At 48.4% G+C, this 23,840-nt stretch overlaps 1 protein-coding gene across 1 annotated transcript in view; it reads right to left on the reverse strand.

Moving 5' to 3' along the window:
- Window positions 1-274: 274 nt before the first annotated feature.
- LAMB1 (laminin subunit beta 1) overlaps window positions 275-23,840 on the reverse strand; it is a 42,082-nt gene continuing 18,516 nt past the window's right edge. Inside the window, exons 17-33 of the mRNA XM_048068535.2 lie at window positions 23,538-23,742; window positions 23,242-23,385; window positions 22,921-23,152; window positions 22,348-22,511; window positions 21,994-22,218; window positions 20,998-21,215; window positions 20,130-20,226; window positions 11,140-11,509; window positions 9,353-9,537; window positions 7,846-8,087; window positions 5,725-5,928; window positions 5,210-5,354; window positions 4,250-4,457; window positions 3,892-4,033; window positions 2,893-3,069; window positions 1,508-1,667; window positions 275-605 (exon numbers count right to left, since the gene is read on the reverse strand). Of these exons, the coding sequence (XP_047924492.2) occupies window positions 469-605; window positions 1,508-1,667; window positions 2,893-3,069; window positions 3,892-4,033; window positions 4,250-4,457; window positions 5,210-5,354; window positions 5,725-5,928; window positions 7,846-8,087; window positions 9,353-9,537; window positions 11,140-11,509; window positions 20,130-20,226; window positions 20,998-21,215; window positions 21,994-22,218; window positions 22,348-22,511; window positions 22,921-23,152; window positions 23,242-23,385; window positions 23,538-23,742 (3,255 nt within the window). The 3' untranslated portion in view covers window positions 275-468. The remainder of the gene's footprint in view (window positions 606-1,507; window positions 1,668-2,892; window positions 3,070-3,891; window positions 4,034-4,249; window positions 4,458-5,209; window positions 5,355-5,724; window positions 5,929-7,845; window positions 8,088-9,352; window positions 9,538-11,139; window positions 11,510-20,129; window positions 20,227-20,997; window positions 21,216-21,993; window positions 22,219-22,347; window positions 22,512-22,920; window positions 23,153-23,241; window positions 23,386-23,537; window positions 23,743-23,840) is intronic.

A 23,840-nucleotide genomic window follows, 5' to 3' on the forward strand; every position in this document is an offset into this window, starting at 1 on the left:
AGAGGTTAAATATTCTTTGTGCAGTAAGTAGTAGGGTGCAAATGCTAGCTAACCACACAGATGGTATTTCTTCTTTCACTACTAACTGTTCTGAGTTATCATGCTGTATTTCACAGTAACTGGAACCCCTATTTAGAATTATGCAGTTGGAACCCCTATTTTATTAGATCTCTAGCTATTTTAAAAACAAGATTTGCAGAACCTAAAGGATTAATTGATTTACTTTTTCAGCTACTGAAAACAGCAAGGAACTTAATGAGTCATACGAGGTGCATACAGTGATACAAAAGTACTGTTTATTTTCAATGTCAAAAAGTTACTTGTCTTTGGTTCTGTGACTTAAAAGTCAATATAAAACCTGTTCACTTTATCAGGTCTTAGTGTAATGTCAAAAAAAATCTAGTGTAATACTTGTAAAAAAAAAAAAAAAAATGCCCCATCCTGAACATAAGCATTTTCTGCTTCCTTTTATAAGCAAGTGCTATAAACAGCAACTTTCTGGCTGATTGTCTGTAAGAGGGAGCGAACTGTCTCTTCCAGCTCCACCAGCTGCTTGGCTTTGTCTTCGAGAACTTTTTGATTGTTTTCATATGTATTTTCCAAGTCTGTCAGCAAAGGAAAAGGAAAAACAGTGTAATTAGGTATGTTTTAATGCAGTAAAATATAAATCATAGCTGTTACGGATAAACTACCAAGTTTATTTTCTTGTGGAAGAAAATCTGACCAAAAAAAATAGCAAAGGCTGGAATGGCACCTTTTGTTTCCTTAATGTGGGGACATAAAGCAACATGGAAGTAATTTTCTCTAAGTGGAAAAGGTATACTTTGATTCAAGTTGAAAATAACTGCCATTTGTTTGGTGTTTTGTGTTGACCTGAAATGTCGTGATTATGACAAGCCAAAACTATTCAGTGATTCATTGTAATTGTGCTGGAGCAACTAAGGGGAAGAATAGGTTCCTGGACTGGCAAAAACAGGAGGAAAACTCAGCTTCCTCCCTGGCAGTTACGGGCAGGCTGCCCTCTCCCGCTTCAGTCGACTTTACATGGCAATTGTAAATGTTAAATTCATCTGTAAACTGGAACTGCTGTATCCTAACTGCCTTTTGTTTCAACAGCATTCCAGGGTGGGGGTAAGGGGACTACCGTTTGAAGATGGTGTTCTGGGTAGTCTGTCAAGAAATGGGCTGCTTTTAGTGTTGCCAAATGGGCTAGTCCTCATCCTAATCATGGTAGTTACATTTTAATTCCACCCTGTAAGGATTCTTAGAACACTGAGAGGTGCCATACCAAAAGTTTGTGTCTCACTGTAAATTTTAGCTCTTCTTTTTAATGCAAATCTTTGATTCAAGGCTATGTTGTGTCCCTAATAAGGAAATCTGTTCAAACCTCAGCAACAAAGAATTAATTTCCTTTTTCTTTTCCTGCTGCTGCTGAATACTTGGTTTAACAGCACGCTAGTGCTTTGTATTCTGAAGATAACGACTTGCCTGCTCAGAACAGCCTTACCTTTGAGCAGCTGGAGTTTGCTGTTTGCTTGAGCCAACAGGGCTTTAGCTTCATCTTGCAACATGCCAGCTTTCCTCCTAGCGTCGGCCGACTCCTCTGTTTTCTTGGCAATGAGATCTTCCACCGTTTTGTACTTGCTGTTCAGCTCGGTGTTGAGGACCTGTTGTTCCAGATTCAAACACAAGATGGAGCCGCTCAAAAGACAATGCAAGGGGAGTTGCTCAGTGTTCGGGGTAAGGAGAGCACAGGCTGTAAGCTCAGGTAACAAAGGCAGAAACAGGGTCGGGGGTATATCCTGTTTAATACTCGAGGTTTTAAGGGTTGGCACGAAGGCTCAGTTGCCCTCTTGCAGATCTGTGGCAATTCTACACTTTAATACTTGGCAAGGATTTACAGGATTCAGTTACACAGTTGTGTAACTTGTGGAAGCTATGGCCCCTAGCACAGCTGAGACGGTTAAGGAATTGGCTATGCTTCTGGTTGAACGTATGCGTTTAGGGAGGAATAACCTCGCTGCCCTTTCAGTAAGAAGAGGGCAGCTGCCTGGTTCGCGTAGGTGAAGGTGCTGGAGAAGACATCAGGTTGGCTTCTCAGCTGTGCTTTTTTTCTCTGTGAGGTTAAAGGAGTACTGTCACCCACATGAATTCAACTAACAGGCGAGTTAACATTCTGCAGCAGTGCTGGAAGTCTCTTGGGTTTACTTGACAACCACCTGAAATACTATTTAGTGTTTGGAAATAATTGATTTGATGGATAACGTATCCCTGTCTTGGCAGAAGATCTCTCTCTTGAGACTGATGGGCTAATTCCAGCCAAAAGACTGGAGGAATGAAACTTTCTTTGGCGGATTTGTCACATGTTTTGTTAACGAACATTCTTTTGGTGTTACGAAGGTGTAGAGCAGACACTGGGAGTGCCTGCACGTGGTCAGAGTGAGTTTTGTATCTCTGGTACTTAGAAATGAGACTGGTTTTATACTGAGCTAAGGATTTTTTTTTCTTGCCATTTAATTCTGTATATGCCAAACTTTGATTTGTTTGGCCTGACCATCACTGCAGAAACAAAAATAGAGATTAAAAAAAATTAGCCAATGCATTTGTGGCATATGGTGAAGCTGAGGGACAGAACCAAATCTATGAAAGGCTGACAGCGTGACAGCAAGATGTGTTTTCTACAGCTATTCTAGAAACTGATAAATTCCTAATACTTCTCTTTGTATTTGGTAACAACATGAATAAAAGCAGGTATCTCTGGTAAGTGCATTAAACACTACTTTTGTCCTCAGTGCTTGGTCAATAAATGAAATATATTCAGTAATGTTCCCCTAGCCATACCTGGGGTAAGTTTTATTGGCTTTCCTTTAGCATTTTTCCCAACTTTCTCACCTGCTTAACGTCTTCGGCATTTTGTTTTGCAGTGCCAGCTTTTTCTTCTATCTTATCCACGTTCTCTGAATTTGTAGCAGCCTTTTGCTTAAGATCTTCAACACTCCTCTCTAGCTCAAACAGACGTAAAGTGGCGTTGTTCAGTGTTTCTTCAGATGCTGCATTTTCAGATTCAATCTAATAAAAGGAGGGACAAAGATATGCTTTCAAAAGTTCCTAAATATAATACAAACTTTCTGAGTAAGCCCCGATCAACTAATTAGGTCATGTCCACAGATCTGATATAAAAAGGTGTTGCAGTTTCATTAAAAATGGACAACTGCAGTCAGGGTGAAAAAACCCACTGCTTGAAGATCAGGTTTATAGAGGGCTGCAAAAGCATTACAGAACCTCAGTAGAAAAGACTTGATTGTATTACACATGCAAGAATTGCTTAATCTGCAAACAGAACTTCACAAGTTCATTATTAAATGATAGTGTTAAATGGCTGAAGCTGCCTGTCTCTTAAGCTAGCCAAACTTCATGGGCATAGATATTGCTCTCATGAGACCAGGGTACAGAGTTAAAGTCTAAAAATATATTATCTGATGAGACTACAGCAATTACCACTTTAGTACAGCATTAGTTTTCTTAGTCCCCTGCTGCAGTGGATGCCATTGCTAGATAGCACGGTTATGCCAACACACTACAGCAACAATGGGTTGGGTATGTATGACTTTGCAGGGATCTTGGCACACCTGCTGTGTTAGAGAAAGCCCTAAGAAAAAGGCTTTTCTCACCCCCATCCATACCTTACACCACTGAAGTCAAATGAGCAGGATTGTAGCTCCCTAATTCTCTAGTTACGTCATACTAACTCAAAAGTTTATATAAAGCGAGAATGGTTTAGATTCATTTTAAGTGCAGTCTTTTATTTGTAGTACCCGAGAGCCTTGCCTAGACATCCTTACATTGGTTTCAGATGTGTTGCTGTTTCCGTATCTTAAGGAAATAACTTACTGAGGTCAGCAGGTCTTGAGTTCCTTTAATATCTTCATCAGCTTGTTTTATGGCTTTTTCAGCTGCATTTTGTGCCTTTTCAGCTTCTTCTAGTGCTGCTTTCACCATGTCTGCAGTGACTTTAACATCTGTTGCACCTTTGCTGTGGAACAAAACTATGTTAACACTAAGAACACTTTACTTCGGTACAGGGAAAAGCAGTAGTCATACACTGCAAAGGGCTATTTTTGTCCTTCAGTGAAGGCATGGGGAATCTGCCTTGGGGTATGGTACACTCCATGTTTCCTGACGGTGTAATCAAAGCCTCCTTCCAGTTCTTGGTGACTGAAGACATCTAATACAGAAGAGGGTTGCGTACCTTGCTTTTTTAGCTTCCTCCAGCAGCATTTCTGCTCTGGCAATGTCTCCAGCACTCTGCTGTAGGATGACTTCAACGTCAGAAAGGCTTTCCACACGCTCACGGATGTCCTCTGTCAGGGCTTGTAGCTGCTGGGGGGTGCTTGGCATCTCCATGTTGAGTACTTCATTAGCCACTGCCTCGATGCTGTCCAGGTCAGCGCTGTCTTCTACAAGATGGGGACACATGACAAAGATGTGAGTAAATGCTTCAAACTGTCAAGGCTCAGTAGTCAAATTCTCATCCAACTGCTCCCTCAAGAAGCAAAATAATGGAAAAAAATTCCTCCCCCAGACTAGCAGCAAACCAAGGGGTCAGAACCGCTTCCTTAGGGTGGAACTTCCCTCTGAGAAGAGGCCCAGCAGGCGCGTAGGCCCTGCTGGCATCGCTCTCTTGGAAGCCTTTTGAAGATCTCAGCGATTAGCTACACCGGGCTGGGGCTGGGGGGACGCGAGCCCACAGGAAAGGAAGCCAACAGCTGCACATAAATGTAATTGTGCTAACAGTACACTCAGCCCTGTGCAAACAGAGAAGGAACGGGTTTGCCATGCTGCCACTCATTAGCGAACAAGGCCCTCATTTAACCTTTACCTGCTTTCTTACAGGGAGATAACCTCACCGTTTCTGCCTTTCCTCCCCTTTAATAGTACTGTGTGTGTCTTTCCAGCCAGAGCTTATGAACACACTTGGCAAGCTACAGAAGTACAATGATCTCAGCTGAAATGAACACAACAAAGTACTACAGATTGGCCTCGTTTTCCTATTGTCTTGGTTTTCTGTTTCCAGATTTCATCATACCCATTAAATCTGGCTGAAAGGAGCAGGGGATGACAACTATTGCATTACCCTGTGGAGGATGATTTAAAAATAAAGACAGTTTTCACAAACGCAGAATTAAAATAGGTAATGTAAGGTTTTTACGCATTAGGAAGTCTCTGATCTGTTTAATGAGATTTCTCAGATCTTCATTGCTTCTGTCCACTTGCTCTTTTGTAGCATTGGTTTTGAGCAAAACTTCTTGTGCATTTTGTTTGGCTTCGTCAGCTCTCTGTTTTGCTTCAGAAACCTGAAGAGAATAAAAAGGAAGGCTTGAATGCATATTTGCTTCTGCTCTAAGGCCTGTTTTACAACAAGAATTCTCTTGGAGTCAGAGGTAACAGTAATGAGAAATGCTTCGTCTCATAAAACTCGCAGAACACTTTTAAAAGCTGGCTGTGATCCACACCACCAATGCTAGTTTAAACAACTCAAGCTAATGTTTAGTGTTACGCATGAAACTTTACTTTAGCAAGCTCCCTTTCTGTGTATGACGATGTTACGCAACTAGAAAGAATATTTTGCAGTAAGCCAGGCACATACTTTGTCAATTAGTGTCTAAACTTGTGCTACAATTAGAAGATTTTTTTGCTATTGTAACAATTGATTCTGCATATTACCATTCTGGAGAGTTGCTCAACTTCTGCTAAGGCGCTGAGAATGTCTCGGTCGAAATCCATGGCTTTCTGCCAGGCGTTGTGCGCCACGGTCACCAGCCCCTCACAGCCAGGTCCTCCGCACTTCCTCTGCCCATCATCGGTTCGGCAGTTCAAGCCGCCGCACTCGGACTCGGCACAAGAGGCTCCTGGGGGGGTGCCACACGTCTGCAGCAGACAGAGACAAGTGCAACAGTCCCAGCTTTACTCCCATTGCTGAGCTGCGAGGGTGATGGAATAGGGCGCTGCTCTGGCACCATTTCTACCCCTTCCAAGTAGGGTCTCAAGTACCAAAGCACAGGAAGCTGAAGGAGAGCTGCATCAGGTCCATACCAGCACGCTATTAATCCTTCTGTGCCCCTTCCACACCTTCCTGCCTTAACTGGGTAACAACCAGCTAGCTCCCAGATGCTGAAGTAAAGAGGGGGTATGAGGGAAGCCTTGCTTTCATTGTCCTCTTTTGCCAGATGTCATCTTTAACTGGAAAGCTGCCTTTAGGCTTTGATTTCAAGCTGGAAGCTACCCCTGTCTGTATTCCTTTTGTTTGAAGCTAGTCTTCACTACTGTTGGAGGAAAAACTGGCCATCCTAAGCAGCTTTTTAAAAGGAAGAATGTGTTCTGTGCAGGATAGTTTTTTTTTTTTTCCTTTCTCTCTAAGGAGAGCAAAGGAAAAGATAAAATAGAAGCTGAAATGCTCCAAGCTCAACAGGAAACTTTTTTTTTTTAACCTCTCTTGAAAAGCTGTTCCCTTCCCTACCATGAAATGTTTGTTCTGGTTTCATCTTTCCGTAATAACTTCCAAATTATGACTTGTGTCAATGAAGTGTTCCCAAAGAAGATATCAAGTTTGACTTGTCAAACAAAACTACCTCACTCAGCAGCTCTTACTGGGAATTATCCACTACTTGGTCAAGTGGGCAATGAAATCACAGAAGTTGTTTTAGCCAGATGGCAAACTGAGAAATTCCCCGTTCCTGTGAGGTACTTTTCCCTTTCCACCACGCTCCTTATGCCAAATGGTAGTTGCTAACTGACACGTACTTTGCAGCCTGGAATCTCTCTGGGAAAAACCAAGTGCGCTGCAGCTGTCTCCTGTGAAGTGTAAATGATTCCCTCTTACCTGCTTGGCATGCAACCCGGCAGTAGCTAGAAAGCAAAAAACTTTTTTTTTTTTTTTGGCATCCCGTGATTACACCTCCGAGCAACTCGTGTTTACTGCCTTGATAAACATCTAACCGAGACTCTCAGTCCTCAAGAACGCATTAGGCAGGAATGCAGGGCAAGGGAAGCTAAACAAAAAGATGCCTCTTTCTTCCCAAGAAAAAAGGCGGGGTGGGGTGGCTGCAGTTGTAAAGGACCGGGGACAATTCCCTGTGTGAAGACCTCATCCCCTCACACAGGCCTGGCCCTGCCCCGAGGAGTTAATGAGCTCTCCCCTCCAGTCGGGACTTCAAGCGGGATTGTTCTCTGAATGCAGCTGCCTGGCTTCAAAGAGAAACCCAGAGAACACCCTGCCTCTCCCAAGAAAAAGCCATCCTTGATCGTATTTACAGATGAGCAGGCAGCTTCAACAGAGAATGTGCCCTTTTGATTCCAGCTCCCTCTAAGTGCTGCTCTGCCCCAAGCAGGAGGATGGGAGCGTGGCGACGCCCAGGAGGGCAGCGTGAGCAGAAGTGCTGCCCTGGCATGTACTCTGGGAAAGTGCAAAAAGGAAGAAAGCAAGCGTGTGAGCGAAGACTCAAGGGGCTGGCTCTCAGTCCAGTGGACTCGCTGAACTTTGCACTTGAGAGCTCTGCCCACAGCAAAGGGATTTGGCTTAGGAGGTGAGGAAAAGATGGATGCTCTGTCAGGGCTGGGGAGAAGTAGGAGGGAGAACGACATGAAGGCCTGCTGCCTGAAAGCCCATAGGTGTCTCAGAGCCCACGGAATACCTCAAAAATCAGTGAAATGTGTATGTTTCAGGAACAAACCGTGTCTTTCACACTATCCAGCTCTGAACAGTTTTTCACTGCCTGTCACTTCTTCAAAAAAAAAAAAAAACAACTTTTGCTGTGGGTTTTCTACCAGCACATCTTAGCTGCGTACCTTTGCTGACACTTCGGCGAGATCCAGGCTTTGCAGTTTGCCTGCGAGTTCATCCAGGAGGCGAGACTGCTCCTCTTGCTTAGCCTTGAACTGGGCCTCCTTCTCGTCGATTAAGTCTTCCACTTCCTGCCGCGTTTGTGCTGACAGCTCCACGGCACTATCGGGGTGGACAGTGGAAGCATTGACCCTTTCCTCTGCCTCCAGGGACATCTGGAAATACTTGGTGATACTGTCCAAGGCCCCTGCAGGAATCAGACAGAGCTGCTCAGAAATCTGTTAAGCAACACTAAGTAATCTGTATCACGGAGGTGGGCAGACGCACATCTGGGTTAGCGATCTGCGCAGCACGTTAAAGCAACCACAGCCTCCACAGCTGTGTTCAGTGCTGTTGTAAAGGGGACAGAATTTGGCCTGTCTTTAAAAAAAAAAAATCCTTTTTTGCCTGGTTGAAAGGTGTCGAGTTTGCTGGATGTTAATGTTAAGCGGTTCTCTGACCCAGGGACTGACTGAATTCTGCTCGTGCTGAGGGCAAATGGAGCTCCAACCTTTTAGGTTCACAAGGCACAAATCCATTTTCTAGGGAGTCCCCTACGCCATTAGCTCTTGTTGCTTGCCCTAGGATGTCTGGCTTACGGAGTCACTGCTTGGAAAGTGGTCAGAACTTTCCCAAGAAACAACTGTTTGATGAAAGATTCTGATTTCTGTAAGCGTTAGTTTTGGACAACTGCTGGAAAGGCCCGAGAGGGTGCGAGGGTCCCCACGGAGCAGCCATGCTCTGTACCTCGGGGCAGCTTTCTTCCACAGAATGCCACAAGCCAGGGACTCCCGAGTTTTTACAACCTTTTTGCCACACTCTGTGAAATCCCACATTCACCAGAAACAATCTCAGACTACCTGCAAAGCTGGAAATTTATATATATGTGTGTATATATATATATGTATAAATACTTTGTTTTCTTTTAAGTTGGAATTAAGTCAGCTTTGAAAACTTCCCAATAACTTTGTGATTTGCCTCTTTCCCCAGCCAGCTCTGGTTCTGTGGGGGGGTTTGGCACTTCACTGTGCCAGTGGGCACACAAGGCTTGGGTGCCTTGGAAGAACTGGGCTCTCTTACGGTGTGCTCCTAAAGACACAGGTAGTTTTTCAAACAGTTTGAAGCAATTTCACAGCCTGGGGAGAGCAAATGAACTGTGCAGGTGTATCTTGGAATCGGCCTCGCTTTCAGCCGCTGTGCCTCATCTAAAATGCTTTAATTAAAGTCTCTTAAGTTCTTGTGCCCCAAGAACTTGAGCCAGCTTTGCAATACATGGAGGGAGGGAAAGAAGGGGTGAGGGGGGCAAAACAAAGCTCCTGCTGCATCAGCAACTCAGCTAACGCACAGAGCGAAGCTGCCCTCCTAAGAGCTGACTTTTATTACACGTTAGAAGATTAACCCGGTATTTAAAACCGTGCACTAATTAAATCTTCAGCCACCCCACTGCTTTCTCCCCCTCCCCGCGACACTTACCCCGAACATCAGAGATCTTGATGAACTCTAGCTGTTCTGCAAGCTCCTTCACGACACGGTCTAGGCTTTTGGCATCTGTCTCCAGCGCGCTCAGGTCACTGTCTGTGCTGTTGCTCTTCTCTGCTAAGGTTGATAGGTTTTCTTCTAAGTCAGCTATCTTAACCGTAACATCTGCTGTCAGCTTTCTGGAAGACAGAGGAGCAGGACTTACCGGGGGAGGAGGAAAGGTTGTGAGCCTCAGCGTTTGACTTCAGTGAAGGGTAACAGTGAGAGCTGTGCCATGCTTCTCCCACGGCAGGACCTGTCCTCCCTTGGTGGAGCTAGAAGTGATTTGTAACAACATGCCTACCTAGAGTACTGTTTTGTTTCCTTTATCACACAAAACTACTTTTTAATCTACAGCACGTTTATAAACTCAAAGCACCAAATTGCTCAGAAAACAGCTGCTTTGTGTAAGATTAACTGGAGGCAGATTCCAGAGGGCTGGTGTAATGCTCTTGTATCATGGCAACTGCATAGGTCAAAGTTGACTACTATGATCCATACATAATTTGCTTCTCATCCCACACAGCTACAAATGCAGTTTTGATTACTACGAGCTCATGGGACAGATTTGAACTTCGGGAAGGGGGGGGGAAAGCTTGTTTTAATACAATGGATTCTTTTAACTCCTCTATAAAGATCTCTCCTCACCAGCTGCTTCTCTAGGACTAAGAAGGCAAACCTCCTGCAGTCAGCCTCAGCGAGCAGGTTTCAGCTGGTGGGATAACCCTAAAAGGAAAGGCAAATGCACGATCCAAGACAGAGCTGCTGCAGAACAGAGCTGGGCATGGGAAGCTATTCCCATCCATGGCAATCCCACCATACCCAGTTATTCCTCACTCTGAAAGAATCAGGCAGTATTTAATCTTTACAATCGGTTTACATCCTTCAATAGCTCAGCAGCCTGCTGCTTTCCAGCGGTCCTCAAGCCCAATACTTCCTCAAGAAGAGGAAGAACAAGAGCAGACACAGGCAGATGTTAGGGAAAAGCAGCTCCTCGGCTGCTCTCAGCTCCCTCAGTACTCCCAGAGCCCCAGCGCAGCAGCAGCAACCCCCAGCTCTCCAGCTGGAGGGGGGGGAGTTGCAGGGCACGGCATATCCCTAATTGAGACATTTGTGCTTTAATCCTCTCCCCTTTGCTCTGTGCAGTCCCCTTGCAGTGCATAAGCAAGCCTGGAACGGTTGCACAGCTGCCTGATCTGCAAAAGCCCAGACTGCCTTCTTCAGTATGCGTACCTTTAAAACAAAATGCAGGGCTCTTACTGTGAGAAGAATGGAAACGAGAGCTGTTAGAAAGCTGGCGCTCCCCCACACCCCAGGCTCGGAGCGGAGAAAGAAGCCCGAAGTTTCCAACTCATCAGTTCCATACGGAAATCCAGGAATTTAATCTCTCCCCTCTGGCTCCTCTCGCACAATAGCAGTGTTTGTCCTTTGCCCCGGGGGAGCGCAAGGCAAGCGCGAGTGGCTGGCTGGTAATTAGCTGCCCGCTGCGCAGCGGGAGCGGGACACCCCCTGCCAGGGCACGGTGCCTGCGCTGCTCCTGCCTTCCCCGGCCAGGTTTGTGCTCTGCGGGATGGATGCTCCAGGTGGCGAGGCGCTCTCCAGCGCCAGGAGCAGCGGCGTACCTCGCCAGGGTGTCCTCGAGCCCAGTGCGGGGACATCGGCCACTCCGCTACATCCCAGCTCCTTGGCGTTCCCACTCCTTCCCAAGCTGGATTTACCCCCGTAACACCACCTGTACTCACTCTGCTTCCTCAAAGAGGTTCCCGATGTTCTTCAGGGGCTCGGCGGCTGGGTTCTGAGCAATGATGGTTTTAATTTCCCCGAGCTTCTCCTCCAGGGTGCTGAGCGTCTGCTGGTACGGCCCAGTGACCCCAGTGATTTTCAGGGCGTTAGCCCGGTCCAGGAACTGCTGGGTCCTATTAGCCAGCTCGCTGATGACCACGTCCCAGAGGGCGAAGCACTGGTGGCAGGGCACGCAGTCGGGGAAGAAGCCCGAGTAGCCCCGGGAGCACTTGTCGCAGCGCGGCCCTTCCACCCCCTCGTTGCAGATGCACTGCCCGGTGGCGCGATCGCACTGCGGGGTCTGGATGCCACGGGGGTTGCAGTCGCACGCTGCGAGGAGAAAATGGCACAGGTGAGGGATAAGGCGAGGGAACGGGTACTGAGGCTGGCAGGCAGACAAAATGAACAAAAACGGCTGTAATGAAGTGGTGAAACGAGAGTAGAAACGGGCTGTGTCTGGGTTATAGTCAGCTAATTATGGATGTGCCTGGGTGTGGGGGAACCAGGACTGGGTGTGAAAGGGGTGAGAGACAGGGCAGTAACTCTTGGGCAGACCGGGAGTGCCTGGTTTGCACCTCTCAGAAACAGGCACAATATGGATGCACCTTGCAAAGCTGGGAGGACAATCTGACAGCAAATGAAGACAGGGACCCCAGTTTTATTTCTACAGTGCGGGTCAGTAGGGCAAGGCTTCCCAGGCAGGAAAAGAAATGACAGGCAGGCACACTGCAGAGGGTTTAAGGGCAAAACATGAGTGAAATGGAAAAAGCGAACGAGGAACAACCATTTGCTGTCTCCGCCAGCACAGGAGCAGGGGGAAAGCAAGGGATCCAGCAAAAATCCAAAAAGTAAACACCCTCCTCTGCATCTCCAAGCCGCAGAGCCCCATACTGAAAGATACCGTGGGTGCTAAAACTGAGGTGGTTTCAGAGAAGAATACGACAAATCTACAGGCTAAGGTCCCTTCAGAGATCTCGTACACAAAGGCACGGGGCCTGGCCCAGGACGTGCTCCTACCACAGCTGCTGGGCAAATATTCGGGGGAGGGATGTGAATGCAACCCCACAGCGCACTCAGACAGGCATCGAAGAGCCTGGGCTGATGCCTGGAGAACAGGGAAGACGTGTAAAAATCAGGCAGAAAGCTGCAAAATGAAGAATGTGGTCGTGGGCAGCCCTGCCTGAGGGGCTGAGTAAAGTCCTCTCCCCCCTGGGTGTGAGCGACCAGGAGCCCACACATTGCTCATCCCCCTCAAGTGGCTGATTAACAGATTTTTGGTAAATTAACTCACACTGTTAGCACCACAGTTGGTATTTACACCTTCCTGAAATGTATTTTCACTCTTATTTTATTTTTGCGACTGTGACCACCTGCCTATCTCTGTGTGCTGATCAGGTGAGACCCAGGGGCTCCTGGTGCTTGCCACAATCACAGGGACAATGTTTGAGCAGCAGGCTTCTTAACGAGCTTTTAGGAGAAGGATGCACTTCTTTGGCACTAGCCTGCATGAAGAGAAGTTACTCAATTAAATTCCTGATGCACAGTCATTTCCAACAGCCCTCTGAAGAATAAGAGAGGCCTTGCAAATATGCAGATCGTCCGCTTATCTTGGCGGTACAGTAAAGCTGAGGCAGGTCAAGCACACATTCCTTTCACAGGGAGAGGATCGTGGTGCCTGATAAAAGCCTTCGCTTACACATCCATTTACCAGGCATCCTTGGAGGAGGTTAATGGCTCAAAGAGGTCCATAAATCAATTCGCACACCCCAAGCACATGCCCCCTTGGAAAAGGGCACAGCACAAAGCCGTTTTCAAGCTTGGGCATTGTTTGCTTCGATGTCAACCCACAGTGGTGGTCTTCGGTTCAAGAAGTGCACAAAGAGCCTCGGCAGAACAAATCAGCCCTCAGCAAAATGACTTTCTTGTACAACGCGAATACGATCGGGCGAGAGACAAAAATAACTTCTGCTGCCTGCGCAATTGAGCAAAATGGGCCTTTGTTCTTCGGGTTATATCTTGACACAAAGAGATTGTTTTTCCTTTACATCGAAAGTGCTTAAGTAGTCAGCTCGCCGAGGAATAGGTTCCCTGCAGGCAAACTGTGGAGTTCCTGGTGGAAGGAGGTCAGTTAACCCTTCTGTCAGCTAACAGGGCCCGCGCTATAATGATGGATTGTCCAAATTCCACTGCACAGAGAGAGCTAAATGACATGTGGGATTTTCTCAAAGGGGCTGAGATCCGATCAAGTTACACGAATGCTTGCTGCTGGCAAATCAGATCACTGTATTTACTTGCGGATTTAAAAAGCTTAAAGTGACAAAAAAAAAACCACAACGTTTTGGTAATTCTACTCCTGAATACCTGCATGTTCGGGAAAGGCAGACGACATGGCTTTAGTACCATTTACATGGTAATGGGGATTACAGAATCTCTGGAGCCAGAAAATGCTGGGCCCGAGGAGAGGGGAATTTAAGCACTAGCTCATTTGCAAAGTCAAAACTCCAGGGCTGCCTGTTGGGAGGTGATAAATAGGAAAGAAGTAATTTATCCCAAATACAGCCGAGCAGCTGGAAGAATTACACTTCTGGAATTCTACGAAATGTCCGAACTGAGCTTTGTGGGACCCACGAGAAAATTACACAAGGCGGACAGAAACATTACTATGGGTTATTTCCCCATTTTAGGATTCTGCATCAAGCCCAGGCACTGCTGGCTCTGAGTTAGTCCAGCTGTGTGAATGCAACATACATATATAAAGAAAGCTTTCAAAAGCATTGGATGTCCTCTTTTTCATGATCTACACAAGACATTAACCACGCACAGGAACATCTTTCAAAATAAAAAGTAAAATGAAGAGAATTTTATCTGTATTTTTAAGTAAAGTCAGGTAGTTTAAAGGAAAACAAGAAAAAGGCCTCCCTTGGCACTAGAGTAGAAAGATCCCAGTCATTTTTTCCTTCCCTTTTGTATATTTTTCAGGCATTTCTACGCGTGTGGCATGGTCTCCCTAGCTACAGTCCACGGACATCTTTACTGCGTCACTGACTGCAACATTTTTGAGGTTCTCATGGAAGAATCACTGCTCCTCTTACAGCTCACACCTTGTGAACAAACCTTTCATCTCACAAGTGCCATGTGCGTGCCAGTGTTTGGTTGCATGTGATCTTCTTTTTTAGAGTCTAGATGACCTCAGCCAAGTGCTTCCCGCCATGGCTGGAACCAGCTCTGTTCCTCACTAGTCAGTCTTGTGAGTACCTCTATGAGATGGTGGGCTCCCATTTCCAGAGACACTGTGCTAATGATGATATTTGGCCAGCCAGAAACCCATAGAAACTGTTTTTCTGCTCTCCGAGGCCCTGTGGCACAGGACCTCCACCATCTCCAACACCTTGAGCAGAGCAGGCCTGTACTCTGGCCACCAACAGCCTACTCCACACCCTGGCAAGAAGCAAGTCCGAGGCCCTTGCAGAGAGCATCTTCTCTTCAAAGCAAACCCTTCACTGACTTCACCTGTGGCCGGTTCTCAAAAAACTTGTCCTAAAGGGACAAAAGCACGGTGACAGAGCCAGGATCCGCGGGAAAGGAAAGGAAGACCTTTCCAGGTCCTCGTGCGGACTGGAAAAGCACAGGATTGCAAATAGCTCGTGGAGGAATAACCACGTGCTGAGTGCACATCCACCATCCGTGACGGTGGGTGCACCACCACCAAAAGGCTTCGTGAGACATTTGATTATCACCGTCAGTGAGTGGGGATATGAAAACAGGAGACGCCTCGATTCTTATCAGCTGCTGGTATGAAGTGAATGCTGTGCCACAATGAGCCAGCACACCACGCCCGGCGCATTTTTTGGCGGAAATACCCCAGCACCACATTAATGTCCAGATAGTCCTTTGGCCACGCTGCAACTCAGCTCCTGTGGGGCTAATGATGCTCCTTTGTCACAGCAGTTCCGTTTCTGATGTACTCACACAGGCTGAGCAGAGCTTGGCTCTGGAGGTTTTGACTCTTAACCAAAATGTTCATAAGAAACACTTGAGTATTAATACCACGTCTAATTTGAGCACATGGCTGGTTATCTACTTTTTCCCCAAAAGATCAAGAAGCACACAGGCACGTTTACAGATGCAGAAATCTTTCAGATATTATTCAGTTGCTAACGATGGATGGCTTAAGATAGTACATGAGGAACAGGGAAAAACAAAGTCCTGTAAGCTCCTTTTAAATGCCTTGCCTATGGCGTACGTGACCAGAGATTGGGAAGAGAGGTTCAATTTGCACTATAAAACCACAAAGACACTGAGTTTACTAGGAGAGATCTAGATACCTTAACCTGTTTGGGTTGGGAATGGCCTTCTTGACAAACAGCTGACTATTCTTTCAGTGACAGAGGTGGAAGAAGGCCGAGGTGAATGACAGCAAGGTTATATGGACTGGGCTGCTTTGAAGATCACTGTTAGACACACATCAAATCTGTCCTCGTGTAAGCAGGGCTGGAAACTCAAGTACCTCCCATGGAAAATACAGGGGAGTAAAAGAAGTCTTTTGAAATCACTGGCCAAGGACTTGAGGGTTTTCAAAGGAGCATTCTCTAAATTAAACAACAGTTTTCTGTTTTGAAATGTCATTTTGGAACTGGATGTATTGTTTCCTTTAATGGAGTGTTTAACTCCATCAGACGTTCTGCTGGCGCATACTCCAATTTAAATGAAATCACATTTTGGCAGGAGAATTTTCTAGCCAAATTCGTAGGCAGGATCTGCTGATTAGCAATTTGTGACTACAAAAGACTGTAGCTGCATCTACTCACAAACACACGTGCATACACATCAACAAGCGCACATACAAGCACAGAGTACCCATGGGTTATTTTCCTACCATCTTGATCATTTCACTTTTTGAGCATTTCACTTTTACTATTTTTTTTTCCTTTACTATTTTTCTTTCACTTGCTCTGACAGCTCTGCTACCTTTCCCACTGATGTTAAATATTCACAACTCGCTTCTGATTCAACAACTGCAACTTAACATATTGCTACCACAGCTGAGATGATCTGCGGATCACGAAAGGGCTGTACAAAGGGCAGTCATGGTGTTTAAAGACTTATTAAGGGATGATAGGAAACAAGCAAGAGTCTTACATAATCCTACACAACACTGAAGAGAAAGCATTTTTGCAGAAATATTTTCTTTACTGCTTGAGATCGGGGACAGAAGGCATCAAATGTTTAACTCCTCCACAGCAAAAAAAAAAAAAAAAAAAAAGGAAAACAATGAGTTTGTTCAAACACGATTTCCTGGCATCATCTCCTGGTGGTAGCGAGGCACTATGATGATAAAACTATTCAGCAATTTGTAAGGTTGGAAGTTTTGCAGAGCTAGCAAATTTCTTCTGAACAATCAGCTATTGACTCAAATTACACCGTAAGCATATTGCTAACTCCTCGGCGTTACAATTTTCAGTACGAGTGTTAAGATAAGATCCGTTCGAGCTTAGAATTACCAGAGTTGTGCTGCATTTTAACATGCTAGCAGACTGTGCCAGAAGGGCAATTTCCTGGAAAACAGCCAATACACGTTACAATATTCTAAGACCACAGGTCGATTAAAATTAAGAAAGTGAAAATTGTACTTTCTTTAGTGTTGAACTTGCCTGACTTCCTTTAGAGGCTTCTCACAGGAGGAGATGAAACGTCTGCTGATCTTTCTTTCCACACCACTAACACCTCCTATAAAAGCAGCCTACGTGCCTAGTTTAAGACTCAGATGTTAAATTAAGACTACGAAGCCTATTCTTAAATGACAATGGGATAACTTTCAATGAAGTTTTTTTCAGTGCAGGTATTTTCAGCACCAGGAACTCAACAAAGACTTAAAACTGAGAAAAGCAAACTTCTGCCGATGTCAGTAATGAACGCTCAATAAAAGCAACAACACTCCTTTCATCTTAGCTCAGTTAGAGCCTATTTTTTTAAGATACTCAGGTCCAGCACAGAAGAACATTGACACATGTCCCCTTCATGTAAAGGGGACATAGCAATACAACCTAACTTTCAGCCTCCTACAGTGCCCTTTCCTAACTGGGGTCTGTTCTCTTTGTTCAATTTGTTAAAAACCCAATGATACTAAAATTGTCACATCCTTTGTATTTAATGAAACACGTACGCTTCACATATATACCACGCAAACACACTGTTCCAGCTGCATCTGCTGCCACGGGGTATCTCAGAGGCATCTCGGGAGCCTGGAGTCTGCTGCCAGAAACGTGCTACGTGGGCTGCAGTCGGCGCAGAGCTCAGCATGCTGAGTCCTGCAGTTTGGTTGCCAGGCTTTGGAAAAGCTCCAGCAGGGCGCCCGGGAGACTTGAGTTTCATGAAATTTGTAATCCTGTCATTTACTACCTTAGCAAGGATTTTTATGTGTACGCACACACTCACACGCACGCTCGCGCAGGATCGTAGCTGAAGGAACAGCTGGAGAGTCTGGCAAAGGGGCTGGCTCTGCCCCACAAGCAGAGCTTCTGCTCAGCTCCCGCTTGCTGCAGTCCTCACAGGGACCTGCACGAGGCTGAGATGCACCGGGATTTTCCTCGATCTTCTAACCTTTCCTTGAGCCGTTTTCAGGAATTACATTCAATTAGATGAATAATCGTCGTGCTATGCTTATGTATGGGGCAAGCAGTCTCCAAGGACACAGTCCTACAGACTCTGGGTGCTCTCTGAGGTGTGTAGTTCCCAGTGGACACCCGTGGGTGGTGGCACTGTCCCCAGTACTGAAGGGTTGATGTGCTACCCAAATGTAGGCACCCACCTTTGCATGCCCCAGCAGCCCGGTCCCACTGTGAGCACTGAGGAGATGCAGAAGGGAGACATCAGAAGACACTTTTTCTCCACTGCAGGGAGCACACACTGCAAATCAAAGCACCCAGAACAGGTGCAAAAACTTCCCTTCTGATTGCCACGGCACCAGGACCCCAACCTCTTCCATCTCCTGCTTCACCGTCTCCCATTTTACAAAGATTTATAGAAAAAGACAAGCCACAGGCATCAGCCGGCAACAGTCACAGCCGCCAACAGGGATAGTGGGGAAGCACGCCCTGGAGTCTGGTTTCCAGCAGATGGTGTTGGGACCTAGGGCCACATCCACACATCTCTGTAATTCTTTAATTTCTCTCTTACTTACTCAAACATTTTAAAGGGTGTCACAGCAGCTTGGGCAGCACAGTCCTGATTGCTCAACAGGACCTGGTATCCACTGGTGCCACCAGGCCGAAGACCTCCCGTGAAGAGGTCAGACATTACCGTCCCTTGAGTGATTCACCCTGTAATTTCCAACCTTGGGCAGAGGCTGCTTGCCCAGGCTGGTGGAGGATCTCACTGTGGAGACGTCAGGATGGATGTTCACACCTCCACATCAGCTTGGTGCCTGCACTGAAGCGTGTTCATCAGTACTCACATGGTTCAGAGCTCTCTGACAGCTCCCAATCCAAACTAGTTTGTGTTTTTTTCTCATATGCAATACAAAACGTGGCCAATTTGGCTGCCTGGGCTGAGCGAGGGCTTGTCTTTGTGACAAACCCCCTTCTGTCTCAGTTTCAGCTTCGCCTTGGCTATAGGCCCCATTTAAGCTGTTTTCCAGGGCACTGCTCTGCAACTCTGTAACTCTGTAAAGGGCACAGTTTTCCAGGTTGCCTGCAAACCACTCATCACAGCAGGCTACGACCTTCCCACGCAGCGGCTGCGTTTCTGACAGCCTGAACACCACCCTTCCACCAGTCAGGACTGAATGAGGGATGAGAAGAGGTTGTTCCCCTCCCTCGGAGGCTGTGTCACTTGGAAGCAGAAGGGGCGACAGGTCTGAAGGAAAGCGCAGTGCTTTTGTAAGAAAAATGACTTTGGAGGAATACATCCTCTTTTTACTTCATAAAGGCTAAAAAGCAGGTTTTCACACGCCCTAAAGGCAGCAGAAACTTGATGAGAGGTCAGAAATGCTGGTACGCAGCAAAATCTTGCTGATAAGGTATGCACATGGACTCCATCAATAAACCCTGATGGAGACAGCTGATACCAGCAGACAACCACTGCCCTGGAGCAGCGGGAGGCAGCCGGCACGGCCAGAACACACACAGCCTCCGAAATGAGAAACTTAATATGTACTCAGGAACCAGGACAATTCCCCAGCCCTTTCATCTGCAGCATTAACCAGGTAACTGTGACCTTCCTACCTGCCTAGATAATGGGCTCTGAGGTATCCCTATTGTAAAGGATTTATTAAAGACCACAGCAAGCACATTCCTCCCTGAAGGAAAAAATACCTTAATCTATTGCAAACCCTCCTGGCAAAGACTCCTATTTGAACAGATCAGAGATACAAGTTTGTTCTGGTCTGGACAGTGTTTGAAGTTTCTTTTCCAGCTAATGAACAGACTTGTTTATAATGAAAGGACAGAGAGAATCCAGTTTTCTAAACAATTGACTTCATGGCACTCTGTTTTCCCACATGCAGCTATGGCTAACTAGCTCTATGGTCTCTGCTTTCTCTTCTACTTTAATCTGAAATAAAAGGAAGATCTTCTGCTAAATCAAAAACTTTATTTTTTCAACTACAGTCTCCCTAACAAAACACAAACAGGGACAGGAGTCTTCTAGTAAGTAAAATCAAAAGGCAAATAAACTTATTTCCAGATCATTTCTCGAATCCGAACGAGGGTTTTCTAACCACACTGGTCTACCTCCCAGCATTGCAAAGCAAAGGTTAAAGAGTTAGTTTCTAAACAGAGAAGTTGGTCTCCAAGCAAGGGCCCAACAAGAAATACAACAAACCACACGAGTGCCACACCAGGCCCCTGTCACGTCTCCGGAGTGACAGGGGCAGGCGGCGGAGCGCTGAGATGGCCGCCACCACACCTCCCGCCCTCCCGAGGCGCGAAGGCCACGCGGCGCCTGCACTCACCTCGGCACTCCACGCCTGGGTCGCCCCAGAAGAGCTCCTGGCACTCCCGGCAGGTCCGGCCTCCGAAGCCCGGCATGCAGTGGCACTGCCCTGTGAACTGCCAGAAACAGGGACGCGGCCACTTCAGCAGGGCTGCCCCGGCCTGAAGGCTCTCCCCCCTCCCCACCCAGCACCAGCATGGACACCACTAATGGAGCAGGGCGTGCAGAGTCACAGAACCATGGAGTTGGTTGGATTGGAAGGGACCTTAGAGACCGTCCAGTTCCAACCCCCTGCAATGGGCAGGGACACCTCCCACCAGACCAGGTTGCCCAAAGCCCCATCCAGCCTGGCCTTGAACACCTCCAGGGATGGGGCAGCCACAGCTTCTCTGGGCAGCCTGTGCCAGGGCCTCACCTCCCTCTGAGTGAAGAATTTCTTCCTGATATCTAATCAAAATCTACCCTCTCTTAGTTTAAAGCCATTTCTCCTTGTCCTGTCACTACACGCCCTGATAAAGTGTCCCTCCCCAGCTTTCCTGTAGGCCCCCTTTAAGTATTGAAAGACCACGAGGTCTCCCTGAAGCCTCCTCTTCTTCAGGCTCTCTCAGCCTCTCTTCACAGGAGAGGTGCCCCAGCCCTCTGATCAAGCTCCGTGTTTTTGGACACCAAGCAGTGGTGGCAGCCAACGTGGCGTGACCACCTAACTTCATTCCCTGCCTCGCTCACACCTCAGCCCCCAGCTGCCACACAAGCAGGGCGCTATGGGACAAGCAGGCTGACCCATGGCTCCAACACTTTTTGGTGGACTGCACCCAGCCCGTGCACGCATCCTACCCCAGCCCAGCTGCAGAAAGGCTGCAGGTGGCTCCCAGAAGCCTTCTCCTCACCTCGTTGCAGGCCAGCCCGAGGGAGCGGGTGGTGTCGCAGTCGCAGGGCTCGCAGCCGGTGCCGCTGGCCAGCCTCCAGGTGTGGGGTGCGCAGCGGTCGCAGGTCTGCCCCACCACGCCGGGCAGGCAGCGGCACTGCCCCGTGGCCGCCTCGCAGCGGCAGCTCTCCGCGCTGTCGCAGTCCTCCCGCACGGTGCCCAGGTAGTTGCAGACACACTCTGCAAGAAGAGGCGGCAGCTTGGGTGTGTGGCACAGCACCCTGACACGCACCCCCCTTGGCCCTCCTTGGGTCTCAAGCTGGTCACCTCTAGGGCTGCTGCCCCAGCGTGAGGTGGCAGCAGCCCTCCGTGACCCCGTGCATGCCCTCCAGCCTTCCTCCTCTTGTCTCCTCCTTTACAAAGGAAACCCAAGCCTTCCCGGCTCCTATCATCCTGCTCAGAGTGGTGATGTGCAAAGCAGAGCAGGACTCAGCTTCCTTGCCCTGCAACCCTTTTGCTGCACTGGATGGGGAGCAGCAGCAAAATGTCCCCACCGGGCTCCTGTTGTGGAGGGGAGCAGGGAGGGCTGCATCAGGCCACCGAGGGAGAGGAGTCTGCCTCAGGGGCAGGACTCAGCTCCTGCTGCTGAGCCACATCTGCAGGAACCTTTATGTCAACAAAAGGCAAATCCTCACCCTGCCATGGGTGATCTCCAGATAAGAGGGAAACAAAGAACACTAACAAGAGGGCAAGAAACCTTTCTCTAACCCGAAGCCTCATCCTTTCAGCACATGCAAATGCTGCCCCTTCTCTCCCCGCAGGAGGCAAAGGGCTCCCCTGCCTTCCAGCAGCCCCACTGAGCGGCAGGGCAGCTGCACACAAGCCCAGCTGGAGGTAATTCGAATTCCCCACTACCCCAAATGGTCCCAGGTCAATTATAAAGAGCTATGGTGGCCGCTGCCGCCCTGCCTCATGGTGGGTGGCCGAATGGGGGACACGGACACATCTCCCCACTCACTTCTGCAGTCCTGCTGCAGCGCACTCCCATAGTAGCCCTCCTTGCAGAGCTGGCAGTTTTCGCCCTCCGTGTGGTACAGGCACTTAACGCACGTCCCCGTCCTCTTGTCGCAGGCCTCCGGGTCAGTGGTGTCGATGTTGTTGTTGCACTGGCAGGGCTGGCAGGCGCCGCCGACCTCGTCGGGGCTGCCGAAGAAGCCAGACGCACATTCATCACATCGACTGCCTGTTTGAACAAGCAGGCACGGCAGGAATTACCAGCACGGCTCACAGCCCCGTAAATGGCAACACGAGACAATAAGGGCCGTTAACTGGGGGGGGATTAATCGGATCGCACTCAAAGCAGAGGCAGTACCTATATATCCTGTGCTACAGACACACATGACTTGCAGAGTGACCGGATCCTGGTAACAGCCGCTGGCAAACTGGCGTCCACTCTCAGGGCCGTCGGGGCAAGGGCAGGGGCGGCAGTGGTCGCCCGAGCCCAGGACAGGGTCTCCGTAGTAGCCGGCCTCGCACCTGCGCAGTGGAGTACAGCATGCAGGGGACCGCAGGCAGACACACACATTCATATTTTCAACCATGGCAGGAGGGTGAAGAACCCAAGGGCAGATAGACCCCTGCAGCTCTCCCGTGCCACCCAAGCTCCGAGCAGCTGTGCCAGTGGAGAAAATTTGCCTCACTCCACCCTAAGAGTTGGAGACCCAAGGCAGATGCTTCTCTCAGGAGGCTTTCAATGGGGAAAGCCTTGGGGTCCCACAACGTGCTCTCTGCTGGGAGATGGGAAGCCACGGGCAGCGTGGTCCCCACTCCCTGGCTCCCAGGGCACACAGACTTGCCTCCCTCCATATATCCTACATTTCACAGCAAAGGCCCCGTTGGCTGTGACTGCCGCAACGGGCCATCCAAGGAGCGCTGTTACAAATACCTCTCGCAGTTGTGGCCTGCCGTGTGGTCCCGGCAGTGCAGGCACTCCCCGGTGTAGGGGCTGCAGTCGTCAGCGTGGCCATTGCAGTGGCAGGGCTGGCAGCTGGGGAAGCCCCAGAAGCCGGGCAGGCAGCGGTCGCACTGTCGCCCGTACACGCCGGGGAAGCAGTGGCACTGGCCCGTCTCCGCGTCGCAGAAGGCGTTGTACGAACCTCGGACGTGGCACTCGCAAGCTGCAAGGAGAGGAGGAAAGGGGCTGCGTTTTGGTGCTCAGAGCCCAGCCCCGTCAGCAGCCCACCCCAGAGCACGGGGTCTCACGTACACCGGCATCCGCTCGGCCCAAACCCGAAGGTGCCGGGGGCACATCTGTCACACTGCCTTCCCACCACGTTGGGCCGACACTGGCACTGTCCTCCGCTGGGGTCGCACACCGAGCTCAGCGAGCCCTGGGGGTCACACTGGCAGGCTAGGAAGAGAGAAGCATTAGGGAGCAGTGAGCACTGCTGTGCGGGACACGCACCCCATGGCTCATCCCATGCTCACGCGCTCCCCATGCAAACCTGGAAGCACCATCAGGCTTCCAGGTATGGTTTCCTCTACAAGCAGGTAGTTACGTACATAAGGCAGTCTCGTGTAATAGCGCAGAAATGCTGAATATGATGTTCTTGCAGACATCCGTCATCGGGGTTTTCACAACGCTCCTGCTGTTTTCCAGGCACCGGTATCTTTGGAAAGTTTCCCAAGCGCTGTTTGTGACCACGTCTTCGCCTGAGCCTCCCACTGTGAATATGTCCAGTGATTTGCAGTACGGCATGAGAACGAGCTATAAAACAATTTTACAATGGCCACGTGTCACTATTTATAAATAGCCTCCATTAAAACTGTGAAAATTCACTACTATCTCAATTCCTATCATCTTTC

Source organism: Anser cygnoides, chromosome 1 (genome assembly GCF_040182565.1).
Source record: "Anser cygnoides isolate HZ-2024a breed goose chromosome 1, Taihu_goose_T2T_genome, whole genome shotgun sequence".
Classification (NCBI taxonomy): Eukaryota; Metazoa; Chordata; class Aves; order Anseriformes; family Anatidae; genus Anser; species Anser cygnoides.